The 23,350-nt window shown below is 41.1% G+C and overlaps 1 protein-coding gene across 1 annotated transcript in view; it reads left to right on the top strand.

Moving 5' to 3' along the window:
• Window positions 1–23,350, top strand: part of LOC108792550 (solute carrier family 12 member 9-like) — a 165,820-nt gene that overhangs the window by 17,897 nt on the left and 124,573 nt on the right. Inside the window, exon 3 of the mRNA XM_018563348.1 lies at window positions 16,745–16,882. Coding sequence (XP_018418850.1) covers window positions 16,745–16,882 — 138 coding nt within the window. The remainder of the gene's footprint in view (window positions 1–16,744; window positions 16,883–23,350) is intronic.

Raw genomic sequence — 23,350 nt, 5'->3', positions numbered from 1 at the left:
AGTGATAAAGGTCACCAAGTCCATTGACTTGTATTAGATGTAAGGACGCCGAGGAACTTTTGGGGGAGAGAGAGGTGAGCTCTAACTGCCAAAGGACCAACCATCAGGCGAGTATAACTGATATATTTGAGCCCCCCTAGACAAAACAAGCACAAAACCCTTGCAGTGTGGGGAAAGCCCCACTGCAAGAGTACATTTTTAAAACTCCCGGAGTTTCTCTTTAACTTGAAGTTAAAGAAAATCACTTAAACTCCAAACTTTCTGCACTGATCAATGTCTAAAGCTGGCCATATACCTATAGATTATCTGCAGATTGTCTATGGTCAGATAGAAAAAGTGCAACAGATTCCTCCATCGCCGCTAAACTGCGTGGATGAAGGAATCTCCCACTGGGCCAAGCTTCAGTATCTTGCTAGTCGGCCCTACTGGCTGTCAGAATACCTGAACAATCTGATTGGATACAGGCAGATCTGCACCTTTACAAGGTATGCTCTACAACTTGAACAGTGCCTTAGGATTTACTGCTGAGTTGTAGTAAGCGATTGGCTACACTTGGTGGCAGTCTACACCTTCAAAGTCATTTATTTCTCTGAGCTTCTTTACTTACTTGAAGATCTTCGGAGAAGAATACACTTGATATTGACAAGTTTCTCTCTGCCAGGAATACAGAATAGTTCTCATCCCTTGAGGTTCTGGTAGTCTTAGCTGAGTTTTTACACAATCACTGGTTAGCACAGAGAATTATAGGTCTACCCATATTGCCTATTTTGTACATCATAGAAAAAGATATGTGGCAGATGCACACAACTTTGTAATGTGGGATTCCAGCATTCATGTCTGACAGTTTATGTAGTTTAGGCCTTGCATGGATCTTCTAAGTCTATTTTTCATAACACTTCAGTGTTTATTAAAAGCAAATCTGACATTAATGTAATACAGTCAAAGGATAGACTAAAAAATAATTTTGCCCCAGGATAAGTGACTTGTGATTTGGCAGCAGTATGAATGATGAGCTTGCTGTCCAAACAATGAATAAGGAAACAGAGGCAAATTTATACAAACGTACAAGCCATCCAATATTCAGGAAATTAAGCTAAAATAACAGGAATCTGACTGCTAGTTGCAGTCAAACACAGTTCACCTCTATTGCTGTTGATAATGAGCTTTGCCAATGAAGCAAATAATTTATATGTTTCCTAGATAATAAATTGTAACCTTGTACCACATTAACAGTGGCTTGCAAACGTATTCACCCCCCTTGACATTTTCTTCTATTTTGTTGTATTACCACCTGGAATTAAAAATTATTTTTATTTGGATTTACATGTAATTGACATACACAAAATAGTCCAAAATGGGGAAATCAAGAAATTAACTTGTTTTAAAAAATTATAAAAAAAAAAAGTGGTGCACACATTCATCCCCTTTGCTATGAAGCCCCTAATTAAGATTTGGTGCAACCAATTACCTTCAGGAGTCACATAATTGTTTAAATAAAGACCGCCCTTGTGCAATCAGGGTCACATGATCTCATGTATATATATATATATATATACACATGCACCTGTTCTGAAAGGCCCCAGAGTATGCAACACCACTAAGCAAGGGGCGCCACCAAGCAAGTGGCACCATGAAGACCAAGGAATTCTCCAAACAGGTCAGGGACAAAGTTGGGGAGAAGTACAGATCAGGGTTGGGTTATAAAAAATATCCGAAGCTTTGAACATCACACAGAGCACCACTAAATTCATTATTAAAAAATGGAAAGAATATGGCACCGAAACAAACTTGCCAAAGAGACCTACCAAAACTCACAGACCAGGCAAGGAAGGCATTAATCAGAGAGGCAACAAAGAGACCAAAGATAACCCTGAGGGAGCTGCAAAGCTCCACAGCCTAGATTGGGGTATCTGCCCATAGGACCACATTAAGCTGTACACTCCACAGAGCTGGCCTTCATGGAAGAGTGGCCAGGAAAAAGCCATTGCTTACAGAAAACAATAAGCAAACACATTTGCTGTTTGCCAAAAACCATCGGGGAGACTCCACAAACATATATAAGAAGAAGGTACTCTGGTCAGATGAGACTAAAATTTAGCTTTTTTAACTTCAAGGAAAACACTATGTCTGGGTCAAACCCAAGACCTCTCATCACCTCAAGAACACCATCCCCACAGTGAAGCATGGTGGTTGCAGCATCATGCTGTGGGGATTTTTTTAATCGGTAGGGACTGGAAAACTGGTCGGAATTACTTAGGCTCATGGTCACTTCACTTCAGTGGTTCCCACCTGGGGATTGTGATGTGCAGAAATTCACATGCGTTTAGATGCACTGGATTATTTTAATGTGTGTGTGTGTGGGGGGAGGGGGTGATGTTGTCATAATCAGTGGTTCGTGCATCATGTGTTGTCTCAAGTTTCATCTGTTTATTTTGTCACCAAATTAGAATAACACCTATTTTATATTTGTTTCCATTCACATACCAAAACTTAAAAATGTTGCTCATCTCTCTACTTGCTTTTTACTTGCTTAAAATTCCTACTTAGCCTCACCTTCTATGTAATGTTAAAGAGGGGACTGTGGAGTTATGTTTACCTCTAATTGCACTTTGAAATGTTCACAATAACTTGCATTCCTATCTATAAACCTTCTCCAAAGAAACAGCTAGAAAGCTAAAAAATATTTTTTAAAACTATTTTTAGGTATGGCTTGTGATCACATGAACACATAACAGACATAAAGTGGAGGTTTCTCAAATTTGACTGCAAATGTGTAAATACAGTTTATTTATACAGCATGTATGCCTGTTTATAAAGTAGTTACCGGTATATGTGACAGTTAAAATTTTGAATACATTTTCTGTTTGTGTATTTATGCATTTAATTTCAGTTATCCTAATCTTCTGTAAACGCTGATTCTCAGGTGCAGGAATTCTGCACAAAGACAGAGAACATATTGTTAATAAAGGCAGGTGTAGCTGGCCGCCTAAGAGGTGATCTGAGACCCACCTACATCCGGCTGTGTGTGTCATTTTTATCAAGCGCAGTGCAACAAGATGTTCCTAATGATATGCTTTGCATTGCAACCAGCAAAACGGCAGATTGCAGGTGCACACAGCAGGAATGTTGCTCAAATAACCCTATAAGCAACAATGGGTTTTTTTAAGGCACTCTAGCCTAGCCTAGCGCAATGCAGACAGGCCTCAGGCAGTCCCCCAAACGGCCATTTACACCTGTAGGCACTCTAGCCTAGCCAGCGCAATGCAGACAGGCCTCAGGCAGTCCCCCAAACGGCCATTTACACCTGTAGCTGCAAACAATACAAATTTTAAAAAACGCACTAAAAAAATGTACTGTAATGGCTAACATTTTATCACAGTCATATTGACTAAATATCATTTAATTTGATTGATCTACTTAGTAGATACCATGAGCATCAAAGTGAGTTGTGATTTAAAGTGACACTAAACTCAGGAGTTAAATGTTAAAAATGCATTTAAGTACCTTAACTATTACCAAAAATGTATCTTATTTGTGTATCACTCAGCTGTAGATCATCAAATCATCTCTGAATTGGTGCTGACACTGTCCTTCCTTCTGGAGGGTGGCTACCTTTGTTCGCCGTGGTCTCTGTGTGTGTGGTAAAGTAGCCACCGCTCCAAGCTCGCTCCCGTGATGGGCTACAATCTTAAGTTTAGTTAGCCAATTTTTATTGAGATTGTAGTCCATCACAGAAGTGAACTTGGAGCAGTGGCTACTATACAACACAAATGGCACTATGGGGAACAAAAGTAGCCACCCTCCAGAAGGAAGGACAGTTGACCCTTATGTCCACCCTGTTGGCCCTTTTTTCCTTGCACCCCCATTGTGGGATAATCAGGAGAGCTTCACTAAAGGAAGTCAGTGTCCTAGTTGCTTGCATTTCATGCTAACTCGAAGATCCTATAGTTTACAGTCATTGTCCCTAACTTTTTGAGGAATTCCATTTTACATGCTGTCCCACAATTTTTCCCTCTGAGTTAGGAAATCTGGATTTTGGACAGGCACCAGGTTGGTCCTTCAACTATTACCTGATTCCTTTTCCCCATCCTAGGAAGGTTCTCCTAATGTTTGTGCCTACTTCATTCACACCCTTCTCGCTTGTCCACATGGTTTATTCTTCCTAGAGCCATTGATTTAGTATATAAATCCCTACCCTTGTACCCCCCCTTAAAAAATGTGGACTTTGCATGTGAATGTGCCCTTGTTCTTCCAGATAAGGAAGTAACTATTACTAATACTGTACTTCTCTGGAGGGTCAGCAGCCACGATACTGGAGTCAGGTGGCCTTAGTTGTTCCTAGTTACAGAAAGATAGATCTTCCTATCCTCTATCACACTTATACTCCTAGCGGGGAATTTATCATAGCAATTGCGAGTGTTTGAACTCGCATATGGTCGCATTGGTCGCATGGGATATATTTGCGCCAGATTTATGTTGCTAGTGTAATATTGTTCATAAATGAGATTAAATAGACTCCAGGATTAAAAAGACTCGACACTCCAGGCAAAAAGCTTAACTGTTGCTTCTTGAAGAAGCGGTCATGGGGACTTCATAAGTTGCGATTGTTTTGTTAGGTGATGCTCCAGTTGCAGACAAGCGCAGATGTAAACAGTTGCAAACTTTCACAAAAGAGGCGCAATTGGAAAAATAGTGCAAACTCTGGTCAAAATGAGCGCACATGTTAGAGCGGCTAAACAGATTTGCATATAAAAAAGTTATCTAAGAGGCTAAAACAGTTGCAATTGCTTTGATAAATCCTGCCATAGTGTTTTCTACTAGGATTTCTACCCCTACCTTCTGCCCTTTACAGGACTAAGTATGAGGATGTCCCAATCCCCAATCACCTACAGTATAGGTGTGAAAGTTGAAGGGCTCTTATATCCGTGATGTGGCCTAATATCCATGTACTTCAGTTGTGCATTCTTTTATCTGTATCTTTAAGCCTGCCTTGCACTCCTTTTAAAATGTTATGGGTTACTACCCTTCTATTTTCCCTAGCTTAGGGTTTCTTCCTTTGAATTAACTGCTGAGAGAGTTCTCACCTTCATGTATGTGTAATTTTGAGATTATATGTTCAGCAGACAACATCCAGCTTATTATGAACCTGGTCTTTTTCCTGGACCTACCTTGTCTATCTTTCTTCCCTCATGTCTAATACCCAGGTTGATTGGCAGAACCATGTTTTCCCCACAAAAGGGCAATCAGTCTGGTAGCCAATGCTGTTCCCTACCCAGGAGAATTGTGCTGCCAGGGGGCAGCATGTGTGTACGCAGACACCAGGAGAGTGACTGTTCAGGCCCCAATGATGCACTTTGCCAGGCCGCTGTCTAATGAGAAGAGAGTGGGACAATGTTTTGCGGACAAAGTATTCCTATAGGCAGAAAGCCTGTAGCCCAAGCTGGGCCTCTCCATAGCCAGGAGACTGAGTTCTATTTGTCTGTGTGGAGACAGATTGTGGGTCTGAGTAAACCAAATTTTGTTGTGCTGTGTGATGTAGATGAACCCATGTGTGGGAAACTATAGTGTAAAGGAACTTTTCATTGATAAATAAAATTGGGCGGAAAAACACTAAAAACGCAAGTTGGCAAGTGGACTAAGTCCTTGAAAGCTCTGCTTTTGAAGGGAGACCCTAACGCTTAGTAAATATTAGTTGTAGACAGCCTTTGGTCCAAGTTTTCATTGCCTGCTCAGGTACATTTATTCCACCTGCTTTCCTTCCTCAGGTAGCAGTTTTTATTCTTAATTCTGGAGTTTATTTCTTCAGATACTCCCTTTTTTATTTCCATGCTTGTGGGATCCACCCCTCGGTTGGACTGCTACTAGGAAATCCCAAATTGCTAAGAATGTACAATAAGATTTTTTTAGTTTTTCATAACATCCATTGAGGCACACAATGAAAAGTGAATATGTTGCCCTTTGCAACCAATCTGACTTAAGATTTAAGCCTTGAACATTGGGAGTTGGTCTCTGGCTGCTATAAGGAAACGGTTTTCTTTTTCCAGTGTTATAAAAGCAGGTCCAGTTTGGCAGCAGTTTGCTAGGAGAAGCCGTTTCTACACAAAACATCAAACAAATGCATCTTTTGTTCATGCAAACAAAATATACTTACTTTTAGTTTAGCCACTTACAGGGAGATCAGATACATGGATGCAAATTAGTTACAAAGTTCAAGAATGACTTTGGAATTACCGGTTTAAGAAATCCAACATTTAATCAAAAGGAATTATCTGTTTTCAAAGCATTTGCTAAATCCTTTGTACAGAAAAGCTTTCGCTGTCCTATAAAAACTACATACCCAGCAATGGTTAAACAGGATTTTTTCTGGTAATCTGGAGTCATTATTTTCATCCACATTACATTTGATAGAAAAACCCTGCACGAGCCAAGACAATGAGGTCCTTCATATCATATTCAGAGTGCAGAAATGTGCAGAGGATTTATATCCACGATGCTCATTTTCCATTCTGCCTTTTAAGACGCACCCCAGAGGGAATGGAACAAAGGAGACCCGCAGCGTTAAAACTACACCATGCTCTCTACAATAGAACACAGAAAGGATTTTTAGCCTTTCATTTTTCTTGAGTAGAACTGTGCTTGATACCATTATCCCCGAGTTTAATTTGAGCTGCCCACACATTCATAACGTGGGACATGTATCAGTGATTATAAAGCTTCAGAGCATAAATGACCAGATACAAACTGGGTATGCAGAGGCATTAGTGATTATGAAGCTTTAGAAGAGACATGACCAGACATAGACTGAGTAAAGTATGAAGATGTATCAGTGATTGTGGGAGTTTAGAGATTTGCCAGATATAGATCTATACTGGGTATCAGTGACCAGATCTATACTGGGTATCAGTGACCAGATCTATACTGGGTATCAGTGACCAGATCTATACTGGGTATCAATTATAGAAATTTAGAGGTGAAGCAACCAGATGTAGACGGGGGGAAGTATGCGGAGGTATTAGAGATTACAGAGTTTCTGAGGGGAAGTGACCAAATACAGACTAGGTAATGCATGGAGAGGTATCAGTAATTATAAAGTTTCAGAGCAGAGACCAGATACAGACTATTGTCATATGGAATGGTATCAATAATTATAGATATACATAGATTCTTCAGAAGAGAGGTGACCAGACATAGACTAAATTAACTATGCAGACGGATGAAGTTGCAGAGGTATCAGTGACTAGAGATCTTCAGAGTAGTGGTGATCAGATACAGGTTGTGTGATATATGGAGACGTATCCATGACTAGGAGAGGCTGAGGTATCAGTGATAACAAGACATTAAAATAATACAATTATTAGGTCTATTATAGTTACATAGTATATTTAGTGAACTAAGAAACACATGTAGAAGTTTCTTGAATTATGGTAAGGTAGATGTCCTATATCTAAACCCAAGATTGAAAATGTAATATATTGCAGCTTACCAATCCTTAGATGTGGTGACTAAATTAATAAATATAGAAAATGAACTGCGCCAATAAGCAAGCTAACAGCTACAAGGCACTGGAATGTACACCCACTGTGAGTGTGTCATACACCAAAATGCTGTACACAGAACACTGAGCCAGTCACATTAGTTTCTGTACAGTGCTCACACTCTAATGCAAAATGGCACCAGCTGTAGGGGGACTACAAAATCCCGGAAGTACATTATACAGCAATGCAGAACAGTATAGGAATTGGGATCAAGACTTGGTAACACATTGAACTCAGGACTTAGTAACGCACTGGACTCAGTAATTAGTAACGCACTGGACTCAGGACTTAGTAACGCACTGGTATCAGGACTTAGTTAAGCAAATGGATTCAGGACTTAGTACCTCACTGGACTCTGGACTTAGTAATGCACTGTACTCTGGACCCACCTGAGGCTCTGCAGAGCCCCCCTGAGATCCTGCAGAGCTCACCTTAGACCCCCCACAGCCCACTAAAAAGTGACCCTGCAGAGCACACCATAGATCCTGCAAAGCTCATCTGGGGCTCTCTATGGTGAGCTCCGCAGAGTCTCAGGTGGGCTGGTCGGGGTCCCTTTCCCTGCACATGCAGCTCCTTACCTGCTGCTGTTGGGCTCTGGCCTCCTCCACCACCGCCATCGGACACACAGGACCGGCGCTGATGGGGCCCCAGCCTCCATGTCCACTGGACCGGCGCTGCTGAGCCCCAGCCTCCTCCACCTCTCCCCTGTCAGTGAGCCCCCCAGCCTTGGTCAAGTCAGTCATTCTGCCCCTGGTAATGGCCCGGGCCCCCCAGGCTGCCCTGGCACCTTACACGGGTATTGGCCGTACCCCCCTGATGGCGGCCCTGGATCCTGCCAGAAATGCAGTGTCCTTATGCAATGTCTTTGTTACTTCCTGTGCACTAATTTGAAATCTCAAATGTTATCAGCTGTCCCAGTTATATTCTGTAGACTATAGAACACGCTATTTAATGCAGCTGAGGGGGATGTGTTTGTAGTTCAAATCAAGAGAGCAGCCTACAGTGACAATATTGCTGCACCTTAAATACAGTACAGTGAGTGAGCATTGCCATCCTAGGACAGGAAGTATGGCAGAATTACCAGGTGACAATGAAGGAAAAAAGCCTGAAATAAGAAAACAAAATGGAACCACCACATTTAGGCCCAGTTCCCACCTGGGCATTTTTCTGCGCGTTCGTACTCGCGGAAAAACGCTCAAACAGGGAAATGCCATTATTTTCAATGTGCATGGTTCCCATCTGGGCGTTTTTCCGCGAGTACGAACGCGCGGGAAACCGCCCTACGCCCAAAAAAGTACATGTACTTCTTTGGGGCATTTTGGTCGGGCGTTTCCATTGGGATACATCCAAGTAGCCCTCGGAATCGCGGTAAAAATGCGCAACGCGAAACACGCGACAAACGCGCATATTCAATACACCTAGGTGTGAACCCAGCCTTAAGGGCTGCTAAGGTGCAATATATTACATCTTTGTTTTTGGGTAAGATACACTTTAAGTTTTCAAACATAGAACAAACATCTGCTATATATTTTTTAGCTTCCTGGGTAACAGTTTAAGTTTTCATGAAACTTTATTTATGCCTTATATAAATATTATCATGTGATTCTCTTTGCCTGCCTTGATGTTCATTGTGTGACCTACAGTGTCCAGTGGCTTTATAATCATTCAGTTAGTTTAATTATGAGCATATCAATAATTCAATTAATTGCTGTGCTATTCTTTCCTATATTTACTTTTAACAGTAGGGAGCCCTGTGCTGAGTTTGCCTTGGGCACCATCTTTTCTTAAACTGGTTCCTGCTGTGTTGACACTTCTCATGCACAATATTGTATTTCCCTTCTAATTGTTATCTAAGGACTTGTTTGTGAATAGATTATAAATCCACATTAACACACTGCAATGCCAAAAAACTTTAACTGTGTGTTTGGACTCAGCTTGTTATATCAGATGGGTAATTTTGTAGCAGGAAATAATCACTGCTGCAAATCGCTAATTTCAGAGACTTACAGCGATTTGTAGCTATAGATCTAGTCGGTAGAGAAGTTAGCAATTTGTTGAAAAGAAGTGATTTGTCAGTGCTACGAGTTAAACTAGTGCTACAGCATTAGGTTAGTTTGCTCTGCTACAGATCGCTTTACTCAGCAATTTGTAGCTAATCTATAGAGGTGAATGCAGAGTGACTGGTTCTTGACATAAAACACTGCACAAACTCAATCAGAGTGTCTGAACTAGAAATCAATGTAAAAATAACAATGTATCTAAAAAAAACGATGAAATCACTTAAAGAAAAAATTGCGAGCATAACTTTTATTAACCCTTGTAGTGGGGCTACCCCCGCACTGCAAGGGTTAAGTGCTCATTTTTGTCTAGGTGATCAAAAAAAGTTTGACTCACCCGAACCGAGTAGCCGGCTGCCTGCTTCTCCGTTCTCTGAAGCCTCCCTCTTCCTACGCTGCAGCATTGGTATATTCCTGGGCATCCTTACATCTATACACAGTATGTAGAATGTGATGATTTATGGGACCTTACGCCACTGCAGCGGAGAGGCGGGAAAGACTGGTTTAGGAGCAAGCGGGCTCCGCGATTCAGGTGAGTATAACTTTTTTTTAGCACCTAGACAAAAATTTGCAGTTAACCCTTGCAGTGGGGCTACCCTCACACTATATTTGCCTGGAGTTCTTCTTTAAAAAAAAAGATCAGTACCTGGTTGTAAAAATAAGGGGCCCCTCTATTCATACCAGGAGTCTCTTATTCACATCAGAGTCATCCCTACATATCAGAGTCCTGCCTTTACATCAGAGTCCCCACTTCACATCAGGAGGTCCCCTTCACAATAGAGTTCTCCCTTCACATCTGAGTCTCTTCTTCACATTTCACATCAAAGTTCTAAATGCCCAGGTCCCTTCCGCTAGCACGCTTTGCTATGCAACCTGTGATAGCTGTGAGTTTGTCATTCCTTAGGGAAGTGGACTCTAAGCTAATGTCAAAGGATCAACCTGCATCCAAAGGATCCAGCTGCAGCTGCTCCTTACTGGCCCTTAAGTTGTAGTGTGCTTTGAACGTTTGCCTTCAGCACTACATTATTGTGTTGACGGTCTAGATGATACCGTACATCTTATTTTCAGACTGAGTTTCCTGTGCATGAAGAGAAGGAAATCTCTGTGATTAAAATGTTGGTCTGTGGAATAGCAATGTAAAAACCTCTTGCTGCACATGTGTTTTGATGGTAAATGTGTGTTTTGGGTACTTCACTGGAGAATTTTATAAAGGCTTACTTTGCTTGGTGCACTGAAAGAAAGTTTCACCCCATCACTATCTTCCCATTATCAGGTCAACAATTTTTACAGGGTGTCTTTTATTTGGTTCCTCCTGTACAACTTCCTGTGACTCTTGACTTTTAAATTTGATTCTGTTGGCCCCTCGAAGACCATCTTCTGAACCTGTTAAAGATATTTCTCTTTCTGCTCTCACTCACAATTCTTCCTTCCATTTCTCCCTTTAATTTTTAAGGCTCACTCCTTTTTTGTCATCCCTGATGATCCTTGTAAAGAGGAATGTTCTCACTCTGGCATTTCTGGGTGACTCAGACAAATTATTGTTCAAGCTTATGGTCCTAAAAGCACGGTTCCACCTTTTTCTCTCTAGGTGCACTTTATTAGGTTTCTCAGGGCCCTATTGGGATTTTAGGCATCTGAACACTGTTTCCCAGATTTGCAAGGCTGCAACCTGGTGTTCTTTTCCCTAAGTTTTACCAGGTCGATGTGCAGGTCTCATCTGATGCCAAATTTGGACATAAGATCCTTCAGACAGCTCTTTAAGCTACACAATGTCCCCATTTTATTCTATTTTTTTATGTAGGCCTGTTAGTGTTTTGTTTGCTGTGTTGCTCACCTCTCAGTTAGACCGCTTTTGGATGTCCCAGTCGAATTAGAATAACTAAATCCTTTGTCCTTTAATGAAAATAGAAAAGTTATACTCACATGAACCTCAGATCTAGCTGGTTTCTACTCTGGTCCCTGCCACCTGTCTCCCTCCGCTCCAGCGATGGTATGTCCCTCGGCATACACTGTATTAGATGTAATGACTCACTGGACCTTAGACCGAAGGAGCGGAGGGGGAGAGAGGCTGGGAGGACCAGTCTAAGAGCGAGCTGGCTCTGAGGATTAGGTATAACTGTTATTTTAGCACCTAGACCAAATTTGCACTTAACCTTTGCAGTGTGGGAGTAGCACCACTACAAGGGTTAAGAATAATTATGCCTGGAGTTCTTTAAAGGTACTTGTAAGTTAAACTGGATTCTCAGGCTTTAAATGCATACAGGTAAGCCATTCAGTTTTGGATATCTTGGGTAAGAGTTACAAGTTCTGTTAGGTTTTTATTTCTGTCTGTGACCTCCTTTCCTCCCTTCCTGTGCCTGTGATGTCTGTACAAGGAATGGGGGGGGGGGGGGGGGGGTGGGGTGGGGGGGGGGGGGGGGGGGTTGTCACCAACAGCAATAAAAACATTTCCAAAAATACTAATTCTTCCTCACTCTATTATGACCTATGTCAATGGGCTTTTGGGCTTATGTTAACGGCATCAATTTGAAACACTTCTGAGATTATTCAGAATTCACTGACAGACGCATTGACCTATGGTTGACCTCCTTCTGACGTGCATTTGACCTGCAAAACTGGAGCAGATAGAATCTGCAGGGCAAACAATTCACACATAGGCCCCATTCACACCTCAGCCTTTTGTAGCTTGAAGCAACACACGTTCAACACAATTGTTTTTTATGTCCCCTGTTCACACCTGAGCATTCTGTCACTTGTAGCAATACGCCTGTAGCTTCTTTTTAGGCAGATTTCAGCGTTTTTGTCCCTATAGACTTAACTTAATAGAAACACCTTAAAAGGAGCATCACAAGCATTTGTTTGTGCTTTTCTGGCATTTTTGCATGATGTCACAGATACTTCTGCTTTCCATTGGGCCAATTAGACAAAGGCCTGAAGCTGAACGCCTGCAAAACACTTCAAAAACACGCATATTCGCACATAAAAAACACTATTAAAAAAGTGTGAAAATACCAATGTCTAGGTGTGAACATGGCCTAAAGCTTTAAAAATGACAGATAGAAACTTACTGGTTGCCATACACAGCTGATTTTGTCTGCTCCAGTCTTAGTAATGCCTCCGAATGTGTTTTTATGTTTGTCTATGTCCCCGTTGGAGAGATTTCCCATCACTTTCTGTCCTGTCGGAAAGTGAGGGGAAATCTCCCCAACAGGTGTGGACAACATCTTCTAGATTGTATATTGTGGTGCCATCCACCAGTTGTTCCAGCACCCGTTGGATTTTAGGGTACATCAGTATGCGAAGGGGATATTACAAAGACATCTTCCCAACAGAGACACAGAGGACAATAAAAACCCAACAGGCCCCAACCCTTCAACACGTCATCTAAACAAAATAACATGGGCTTCACCATATTGGAAATTAAACAAATTTCTGATTAAATACATGCCTTGATTATGGCAGGAATGATAGGTCGGCGTTTTTCTATTGTTTTGTCAGTTTTTTGTTTTTCTATGATTTTGTCTTGTAGAGGCACAAATCATTGAAAGGATATAATTTTCCCTATTACAACTGGAGTGCCTTAAAGTGCGAGAGAAAGATTGTTCTCTCTTGGAAAGTAGAACATTGTTACTTACCAACAGAATGATTTACTCTTCAAACAAAGACTATCAGCTTGAAGTAATTTATTCTCATCAAAGACCAGCCCTTTTTACACAGTGTACAAACAAAAAAATCTGACCTTAAAGTGAACCTGTTATCCTTGTATCAATATATATTGTATGTGCGTGTTTCAAATTTCAGTTTTACACCGGTACTACTTGACTTGGGGGAGCATCTGTGGAACATTCCTGACATGATGGTGCACTGCTGGCTAAGCACAGGTATCCTCTGAGCCATTTGGTTCAATAAACTCTTGTGTCCCAAGGTCAATGGGTGCTTAGTGAATGTGTGCTGAGTGCCCACCCTTTAATGTCTTTGTACACAAGGTCAAAGTCATACTATATATTTCATTGTAATTGGCATGGGCCACAAAATGGTAAACAGAATTCACTGTTCCTTTAGGCTTATAATAGCTTGGGAACAGTCTGTTTGACTTTCAGTATGAGCTTGACTATGAGCTTGGATTAAGGCCAGCGGTTAACTAGTTGAAGTGTATGTGGTCTTAGAGTATACATCCACTTAATATAGAAGCAAGTTACATCTTTTCATTCCTTAGGTGAAAGGGTTTAAAAGTTACTGAGTTGGTCCTGCAGGGGTTCTACTTTGTGCTTGTAGGCTCCTTTATGACACAGTTGACTAACTGCTGCACAAGAAAACAGAGATTTGCTGGTGATCTTATATGCAGAGATACTGAAATGTGTTTTTATGTAACAGTGGGTTATACAAATATATATGCCTGCCTGCAAGACCTATAAAAACATTCATGCAATCTCGTTATTGATTATACAACAGTGGACAAATTTGTTGGTACCTTTACAGCTCATTGAAACAGTGCTTCATTATTTTTGAAAAGCAATGAAATTAAAGAAGTATTGGGAAAGTATAAATATACTCTTCCCGGTGTGGGACACTGCAGCTGTCACATGCTGGCTCTATCTAGTGAGAGCTGAGTGATCATGTAGCCGCTGTCAGCCCCCGCTCCTGGCAGGGGTTCCTGCTACCTCTATATGTACCTCCAGCGCTCACTAGAGGGACAGACAGGTAGGAGGTGGGCTTAGTTGGCTGGATCTAGAGAGGCACAATAAGCTGTCAAACAGGCAGCCGGGACAGGCTCCACACTGTCAGCAAAGAGCCCACTGAATCCTGACTTTGGGTCCAAGGAGTACATTAGTAAATGTGCTCCTATGACCCAAAAGAGAAGCAAAGCCAAAAAAGTTTGGCTTTATTTCTCTTTTAAAAACAATTATCTTATGTATACTTGCATGCCTTTGGTATGTGGCAGAGTAAAACAAAGAAAGCATACACTATTGCTTATTCTACAAAGGTTTGTTAATGCCCCTAGAAAAGATTTTAAATAATTGGATCATGGTGATATCTCAAACTACCTGTGTTCTGTAATGATTATCACTCGTGTCTTCAATCTTACAATCTCTAAGCCTATTTCAGTGGAGAAAGGTAGTCACTCTGCTGTTTGCTATCATCATGTGCACCACACTGAACATGGACCAGAGAAAGCAGATAATCAGAAAGAAAATTATAGACATGTCAAATGTAAAGGCTACAAAACTGTCTCCATGTTCCTGCGACTAAAATTGCAAATATCATTAGGAAGTGCAAGGTCCATTATTAAGAAGTGTCAGGTTCATGGATGTGGACACAAAATGAAAATCAACCCCAGATTCATCAGATCAGGAGGAAAAAGAAAAACATAAAAAAGACAGTGGAATTTAATAAAATGCATATTGAAACTACAGGGGACGTTCTGCACAATGCTGGAGAGAGTGTGGGGCAGTGGGCACCCTCCTGCACACTTTCTGGGAATGCCCTCTCCTCCATGGATATTGGGGGGAGGTCTTTAACATTATTAGCACTGTAAGCTCCATCAGAATCGATCCCAATCTGATCTGGCAATACTGAACTTAGGGATCGAGATTTTTCCACCCAATAGTAGAATTGTTATAACTCACGTCCTACTAGCTGCACATCTCCTTATTGCCAGAAATTGGAAAATGCTTGAGGCCCCATCCCTCACCCACCGTATCCACCTGGTACAACTCCATTACAAGTTTGAAAGGGCTATATCATTTAATAATGACAAACTCAAGCAGTTTGATGTCCCCTGGGGACTATGGACCGATTGGTTCCCCACAGTCGAACGTACTATCCACTAATTCATTTGGCTCCGTGGATAGGATATACCTCCCGCCCGATTTGGGCAGGGAAGGACGGCACTGTACTCAACACATGAGAGACAAGAGTGTTATTTCTCTATCCAATGCCCTAGATATTGGCATAGATGTTGTGATAGGCGGAATATGCCACTTACGATACTGACTGTGATCCATTATGCTCGATTTTGTTTTTGTGTGTTTTGCCTAATTTGACGACTGTTATATGCTGTATTCAATCTCAGCACAATGTGTACATGTGTGACTATGCACACAGGCAAATGTTTGTCTGAATGTTTTCAATTTTTGTACTGTTGGAAAACCTAATAAAACTTTTTTTCTGGAAAAAAAAATGCATATTGAAAAGCCATAATGCTGAGCCTCGATCTGAACCCTATAAAACATCTATGGAAAGAGCTAAAACATGCAGTCAGGAGACGGCACTCTTCAAACCCGAGACAGCTGGAACAGATTGCTCAAGAAGAGTGGGGTACACCTATTGGCAGGTGCAGAAGTCTCATTGAGAGCTACAGGAATCACTTGTTTACAGTGACTGCCTCTCAAGGTTGTGGAGAAAAATATTAGGTAAAAGGTCCCATCATTTTTGCCCATGTCAATTTCATTTTATAGATTTAATAATATTTAAAATATTTTGTTGAATCAAACATCAAATCAAAGTCTGATTTTTATTAAATATGGAATAAAAATGGTGGATGCCAATTAGTTTTGTCAGGTTCTAGCTATTGCAGCGAAAATTGTGGGTTCTTTTTTTCATGGAAGGGAACCAACAAATCTGTCCACATCTACATGTGTACTCGAAATACCTAAATAAGAAATAGTATAGATAACTGCTTAGGGTTCTAGGTACAGTATATAAATTGAACCTGTGCTATGGAAGTGTAAAGAAACCGCCATTGGATTTTTGGATGTTCTAAAGTTCAAATTCGAACCGAACTCGGGCCTGTTCACCCCATCACTCAGAATCCTATATGAAAATGGCATTCTCAAGCATTACTACTCAGAGTAACCATTTTTAGATAATGTCCCAAATTTGGGTTACGCTCATGGTTAACACCTAGGAGGCCTGATCTTCATGGTGGCAGAGTGGTGAAAGTATCAGTCAACATTTATGAACCCGGAAGTGCTCTGCTGTAAGCGTTTCCGGCTTTGCGACTGCCACATGGAAACAAACCGAGTTCTGCCTGTACTTTATTTGGTTTGATGTTCGTGTGACTATAATTGCAAATAGTAAGTCTACATCTGTTGCTGTTATGTGTTTCTTTTCTCTCTATTTCTGTATATCATCCTTGACTCAAATATGCAGATATGATTAGTCGTGCATTAGGACCAGAGTTTGGTGGCAGTATTGGTGTTATGTTCTTTTTTGCAAATGTCTTTGGAAGTGCCTTATATATTTTGGGTCTGGTGGAAACCATTGTGGCCATGTTTGGAATACAACCAGGTAAGTGAGGAATGTAATGTGTAGTATTGTTTGCGCAAATAAATTTACTTGAAATACACAGATATGGATATGTAATCTAGAAGTGGTGGTGCTTATGTTCTACACATGTTTTTATAAAAGAAAAAGCATCATATGTAAAATATTCTGAACCAAACTGAAGTCCATTGTGTTTTCCACGATGGTAACCAATGCAAGCATTTAAAGTCAATTAGGAGTTTGCAGGTTATACTAGACCTTGAATATTAGACTAAGCATTCTATGAGAATAAAGCAACTTCTCAGTCACGCATCAAAGCTTAAATATGCAAAGAAATTATGAAAGTGAAACTATACAGCTGTGACACAAAAATTGCAACACATTTAGCCATTTACTGTCATTGTTAAAGGAGAACTATGGGGGGGGCTTTTCCCCATAGTTCTCCTTAGGGTAACGGGAGGACACAAACTAGCGTCCTCCCGTCACCCTAGGCTCGCGGTATACTGTAGCTCGCGGTATACTAAGACGCCGCAGCTGAAGCGGATCCCGACAATTATGCCGGGATCCGCCCAGCTGCGTGACTGACGGCTGGCTCTGCCTATCTAGAGGCAGAGCCAGCTGTACCCGCCCCCTCCCCCGTCCGTTCCGCCAGTCAGAGCTGGCGGATCAGAGCGGGGAGGGGGGAATCCAGCCCCTCCCCTGTCACGGCAGAGAGCCGTGACAGGATCGAGAGGTGAGCGAACGCCGGTATGTGTTCGCTCACCTCCCGATCTACTAAGCCAACCTGTGACAGTCTCATTGTCACAGGTCGGCTAGAACTATGAGGTGAGTGAAAAGCACTCACCTCATAGTTCTCCTTTAACACATAAGGTGGGAAGACTGCTTACTCAGCCATCCACATAATTCTGTGTTGGGAAGCTAAAGCTGGCCATATAGGTTTCAGTCTGATTGTACAATCTCTGTATAATCACCTTTACCAAAATGATATAATGTGAAGTCTTACTCATACAAACCTTCCAGTTTGTATCCAATCAGGCAGACATTAGTACTACACAGTTATTGGTGGATGCAAAGAAGGTTGTTTAATCAGATTGTAATGTGTGTGTAACTAGGGTTGCCAACTTCACAGTTACTACCCGTGATGTCTTTGGTTGACTCTGGAAGTACAGAAATGTGAGGGCTTACCACTACTAGTGATTGAGGTGATGGGCTGGTAGTTGCCAGCCCATCACCTTTAATCCAGCAGCTAGTACTCTTGTTCACAAGGTTGTTGTACTACTGGGAGTAGAGCAGAGTTTTGTAAAATGTGAGGTTTTGTTACCAACTTCCTCTCCTAAATATATTGCCATGTCCACCACTGGGGATAGAACACCTGTTAAGTTTTCCTGGTGGGTATGTTTACCTTCTCTGTTAAAGAAGGTGAGGGCATATCTTCTGTTGCTCCCATTACTTTAGAGAGAATTCACTTCCTGTTGCGTCTCCAGGACAATGTGGAAATTCCCTCAATGGGAAACAGCAAAAAAAGACAAGGGTTTTAAAGTGTAACTAACAGCATCATTTTTTTTTAGACTTTTTGAGATTCCATAAAGTGGTAGAGCCACTGTCAGGTTATTATTGCTTTCTGTGTCACTATTAGGGAAATTTACTCTCTATAATTGTCCTGATCAACACTGGCACCAGGAATGAAAGAGAGGGTAAATCTAAAATTTTTAGTTGTCACCAGAAGAGGAATAGAAGGGAATCTTCCAATTGGAACACATGTTGCTGTGACAGCTATCTAATAGAGGATTTCCTTCACATTAGAAGGATATTGTCCCACTTCCTGTTGCATCTACAGGACAGAGAGTGAAAGTAAATCTCCATAATGCATCCCAGGAGGCGTGTGATTGTGTAGTAATTTCCGCCAAGTGCTACTAAAACCTAGGTACTGCTTGTTACTTTTATAGCTGTAAGCACAGGCCAATCAGGAAATCCAAGCATTTCCATCATTCTGTTTATTTAAACTGGAAGATAGGGGGTAGTCACAAGGTTATGAAGTTGGAAAAAGGAGAGCATAAATCCAGCCATGTTTCCAGGAAGGCATATATTATTTTATCTAACTAGTTTTCTTAACTCAGAACGTCTTTAGAGAAATCATTCTATAACTATACATATTTATTCATTTCAGCACTAAATACTCCTTTTTAGTTTTAATGCATACAGCATGCCATCCGTTCATTTTTCCTGCAACATGAATGGTATAATGATTGGCCTAAAGGACTGTTAAAAATCTCATTGTTCTATGGTAGCAGGAACCCTTGCCCAGAATATGATTTTCGAACATGTTGCTATTCCCTTAGGGACTGCAAGGGTTTCATACTTGGAGAGATGAAACAAGTCTGATGTTCTGTATAATTCGGAGCTTGATCAGACATTTCCCATCTCCCAGCTCACTCTTTCTCTTGTTGCCAGCTCCTTTTACTGGGCCCCTGATGCTCTTCAATTTGCATGAGCAGGAAAGTCTCCCTGAAGTGAAATTTGAAAAGTTGCTAGTGCTGCCTGTGCTCATCAGTGATTCCTCTGCCTTGATGAAGACGCATGAGATAAACACACTCTCACTGCCTCTTTTCCCCCAAGACACGAGTACAGAGAGCTCTGATCTGCTCCTGGAAATCACGGCTCGCTGTCCCTTCTTAAAAAATGTTGTTTACTCCTAATTTTCCACTCATTTCACGCCAATCTAGCTGTGGACGCTCGCAATCATGAATGCGGTACTGAGATGGAAGCGGCAACAACCCTATGGCTCTCAGAACGAGCACTGTAAATTAACCCATTACTCACCAAAGTATGTAGATGTTGCACAACAGTAGGTCTGTTATCCTCCGCAAAGGTGCCAAAGGTAACAAAGACCACATATGGGAACCCAACTCTCAGCTTTGCACCTTTGCAATGATGCACACCATTATTTTACTAGCAATGTATGTTTAATTAATTTGATATGGTAGCTCTCCATGGACATTTCCATAGTGTCCAGCATCTCCATGTTCTACTGTCAGTCAAAGGATCATAGGATCGAAACTGATCTCCACATCATGACATGAAAAAGTAATGATGTGGAGGTCAGCAGGAGGAACCTTTGGGAGCTGTGGGGAACCCGGGAGATTGACACTTGCGGAAATGTTGCTTTTTCAGCAGACTTTGGGGGAAGATCTCTACTGACCAGAGTGGCATTCAGCAGCATGGGCAGCTGGAGAGGCAGCTATTCAGTCTCTTTGGTAAAGGTAACAGCATAATTTTGAGATTTTAGATTGGCGGCAGAGTCACTTTAAATTAAACCTGTACTGAGAGAAACATGGAGCTGGGAAATCTGTCACCTCCTTATGAAAATCCCAGTCACCTGACTGTGAGTGCTAACCCTCTGACTTCACTTCTTTGAGTTACCCCCTTACAATACATTATGCTAAATGAAAGAACTGTTCTTGCAGAATCAGAGCAGGCAATTTTCTCATTACATTGTGGTAGCTTGGCTGGTTCAGACAATTTGATAACTAGTAAGTAGTGACCGCACACAAGAAACAAAAATTAATATTAAAGTATGCCATTTTATACCATCTAGGCATGTTTTGAAGATTGCTTTGGAGCTCCATTATGTTGCCTGAAAACAGTTGTTTTTAGGAAAAATGCATCTCTTTAATATTTGCATTCAAGCCTGGAAAGCATTGCAATTGTGATCACTTGATCACAGCTGCAAAGCTCAGGCTTCTGCACATTCTCTCCCAGGCAGAGCTCGTACGGAGGTACGGCGTTTCAGTTAGGAGAGATGGGGGAAGGACGGCTGGACTTCAGACTGCATTAAATCACCTAGAAGTTTACAAGTTTGGGCTTCATAAATCATTCAAGGCTGACATGAAGGAGCTTTACAGTGGTAATGATGCTTTGTGCCTGTGTCTTCCAACGCACAAAATTAGAGGTGCACCAAAATGGAAATTTTAAAACCGAAACGAGACTCGAATGAAAATAAAATTGTCAGGCCGAGACCGAAAATGTTTTTATTTTAATTTTTTATCAAATTTTTCAAATATTTTATTTGTATTTATTTTTTATAAACTTTTTAATTTTGTAATATTTATTTTTATTTATTAATTAATTTTTTATTCAATATTTTTATTTTTTACATTACTTTTAGGGGCTTCGGTGAAATATTGGGGGTCTAAACCCCTAGACCCCTGATATTTCCATTTTAAAATAGAAAAAGAGATTGAGGACAAAAAGTCCTCAATCTCTTTTTCTGTGTCCCTTGTTATCAATGAACAGGAATCCTCTATCAGTGTTCCTGTTCATTGATAACATGAGAACATGGTATGTTTACTATAACTACAATTATGAATGAACAGGAGGTGATGTAGATCACTTCCATTCATTCATAATTGAGGCTATAGTACACATACCATAGCCTCAATTATCTACAAGCACTCAGCGATCACTGAATGCTGAGTGTTTGTACCTGGCTCTCCTCTCTGACGCTGTGACAGCACGGCCTGTTTCCCCCCCACACACGTCTCTGCCGGACTGTGATTGGAGGCTGAGCGATGTGGGAGGAGAGACGCCGGCCGCTCACATCGCTCTCCCCCAGCAGCGCTCGGCCAGCTGTCACTTTCTTTCCTCCCCGCTGGGACACAGAGCAGCGCCCAGCATTACGCCAAAAGTGCCATTTTCGGCCGATATGTTTCGGTAGCCGATATATCGGTGCATCCCTACCCAAAATAAAATTAAATTCAAAGTTGGAAGAACTTATACATGATAGTGCAGAGTTTTTTTTTTTTTATACACTGAGAGTCACCTTCAACCTGTACAAGGCATTCTGCAATAATACAATCGTCTTTTGTAAGAGTCACAGAACATACAGTAAAACAGATTTATAGCCTTGTGTTTCTGTTGTCTTCCTGTTGGGGGGTTTGCCTGCTGCTCTTATTGAGCTTGTATCTGACTGGAGCAAAACACCCTACAATCACTGAATTCTGTTACCATACTAGAGTGGGAAGTAGGACCAAGTAGGGCCAAACCTTGTGCCGGCCCCTTTACACAAAGATGGTTTATCTTTAAGATTAATGAGGAGGTCCTACAGGTCACTGAATCTGGCTATGTTTAAGGATAATAAGAGCACATCCTTACTGCTTGAGTGAAGCACAGATGGTTGCCTTGAGCTGACTGGTTTAGAAAACCACGGGTAGACTTCGGCATTGAGATCATGCTTGAATTTCCCAGCATCCTCTAGGGAGTGGGCATAGTCTATGAGCACTTTTACACTGATTTCGCAGGAGCATAGCTCTGTGTATTACTGAGTTTAAGGTCATCTTTGTCAATTACAGTGGTTTATTGTTGTGTATGCACCCTCGCATTTACAAAGGCCTGTTAGGCTTTCAATTACAAGTCAAGGTTTAACTTACTTAAACTGCATGCGCTTATTTCTACCTAATAACATATCAATGAAGCAAATGTATAGACCGGCATCTCCAAAAGAGAATGGCGCTGTGGATATAACATTGTCACAGCTGGAGGTGGGAAGTATGATTCATTGTAAGACAAAGCATACACTTGCAAAGAGACAGCTGGTGTTAAGTACTGTAAGAGTTTACGTTTGAGGGTTTTATTTTTGTTTTAAAGCCTTTCCTACTCCTGAGAAAAAAAAAGGAGTTGAGTTATAAAACGAGAGCAAAAATGGAGCTGTCACGCAGAGAAATCACATTTTGTGTTTCCTTTGAAAGATTTCATCTCAAATAAATTTCTAGTAACATGATTGGTTACAGTAGGCAACAGCTCCATGTTGCTTCAATTGTTATAAAAGCCTTTAAAGGGAACCTGTACTGGCAGAAATATGGAGGCTGTAGTGTTATTTTGCTTAAAGACTTTTGATAACTGAACTACTTATTAGAAGTCACAGAAGACCAAAGCCATCACATCTGTTCTGTATTTCTCTGGGGTTTTGGGGGTAATTATTAAATAAGAATACATTTAGGTTTAATTGACAAATACAACACACCAGAATACCTGCCGAACACCGTTGTTTTAGGAAAGAATGTTGGTGAACATTTATGGTACTTTAACAAAAAGCAAACATTGTTTCTTTTTTGCAGGTCTTATTTTCTGTTACCTAACTAGTGTTGAAGTGAACATGTGGCCATCTAATCCATAATAATCTGCACATGGGACTTTAATGCACATACCTCCCAATGCCTACATGTTTCTCTTTCATTCAAATGATGCCCCTGTGTCCTGAAAATTGGCAGTGCTTTAATACAGAAAACAAGAACAATGGCTTTCAAAATCTGACTGTGGCTTTTGCTGCTTTCTATTGTTCCTTAATCCCTGCAGACTGCTAAGTGTGAAGGGCAGATTTATTGTCCAGTACAGATTAGGAAGTGCTAGACCTCAACATGGCCATTACAGCTGTGGTCCATGTGTCCTGTAAAAAAAGCACTGGTGATTTTTTTTTTTTTTGGGGGGGGGGGGGGG

The sequence above is a fragment of the Nanorana parkeri genome, unplaced genomic scaffold (genome assembly GCF_000935625.1).
Source record: "Nanorana parkeri isolate BGI_ZX_2015 unplaced genomic scaffold, ASM93562v1 scaffold657, whole genome shotgun sequence".
Taxonomy (NCBI): Eukaryota; Metazoa; Chordata; class Amphibia; order Anura; family Dicroglossidae; genus Nanorana; species Nanorana parkeri.
Note: the sequence above shows the minus strand (reverse complement) of the source record. Positions and strands in the feature narration are given on the sequence as shown.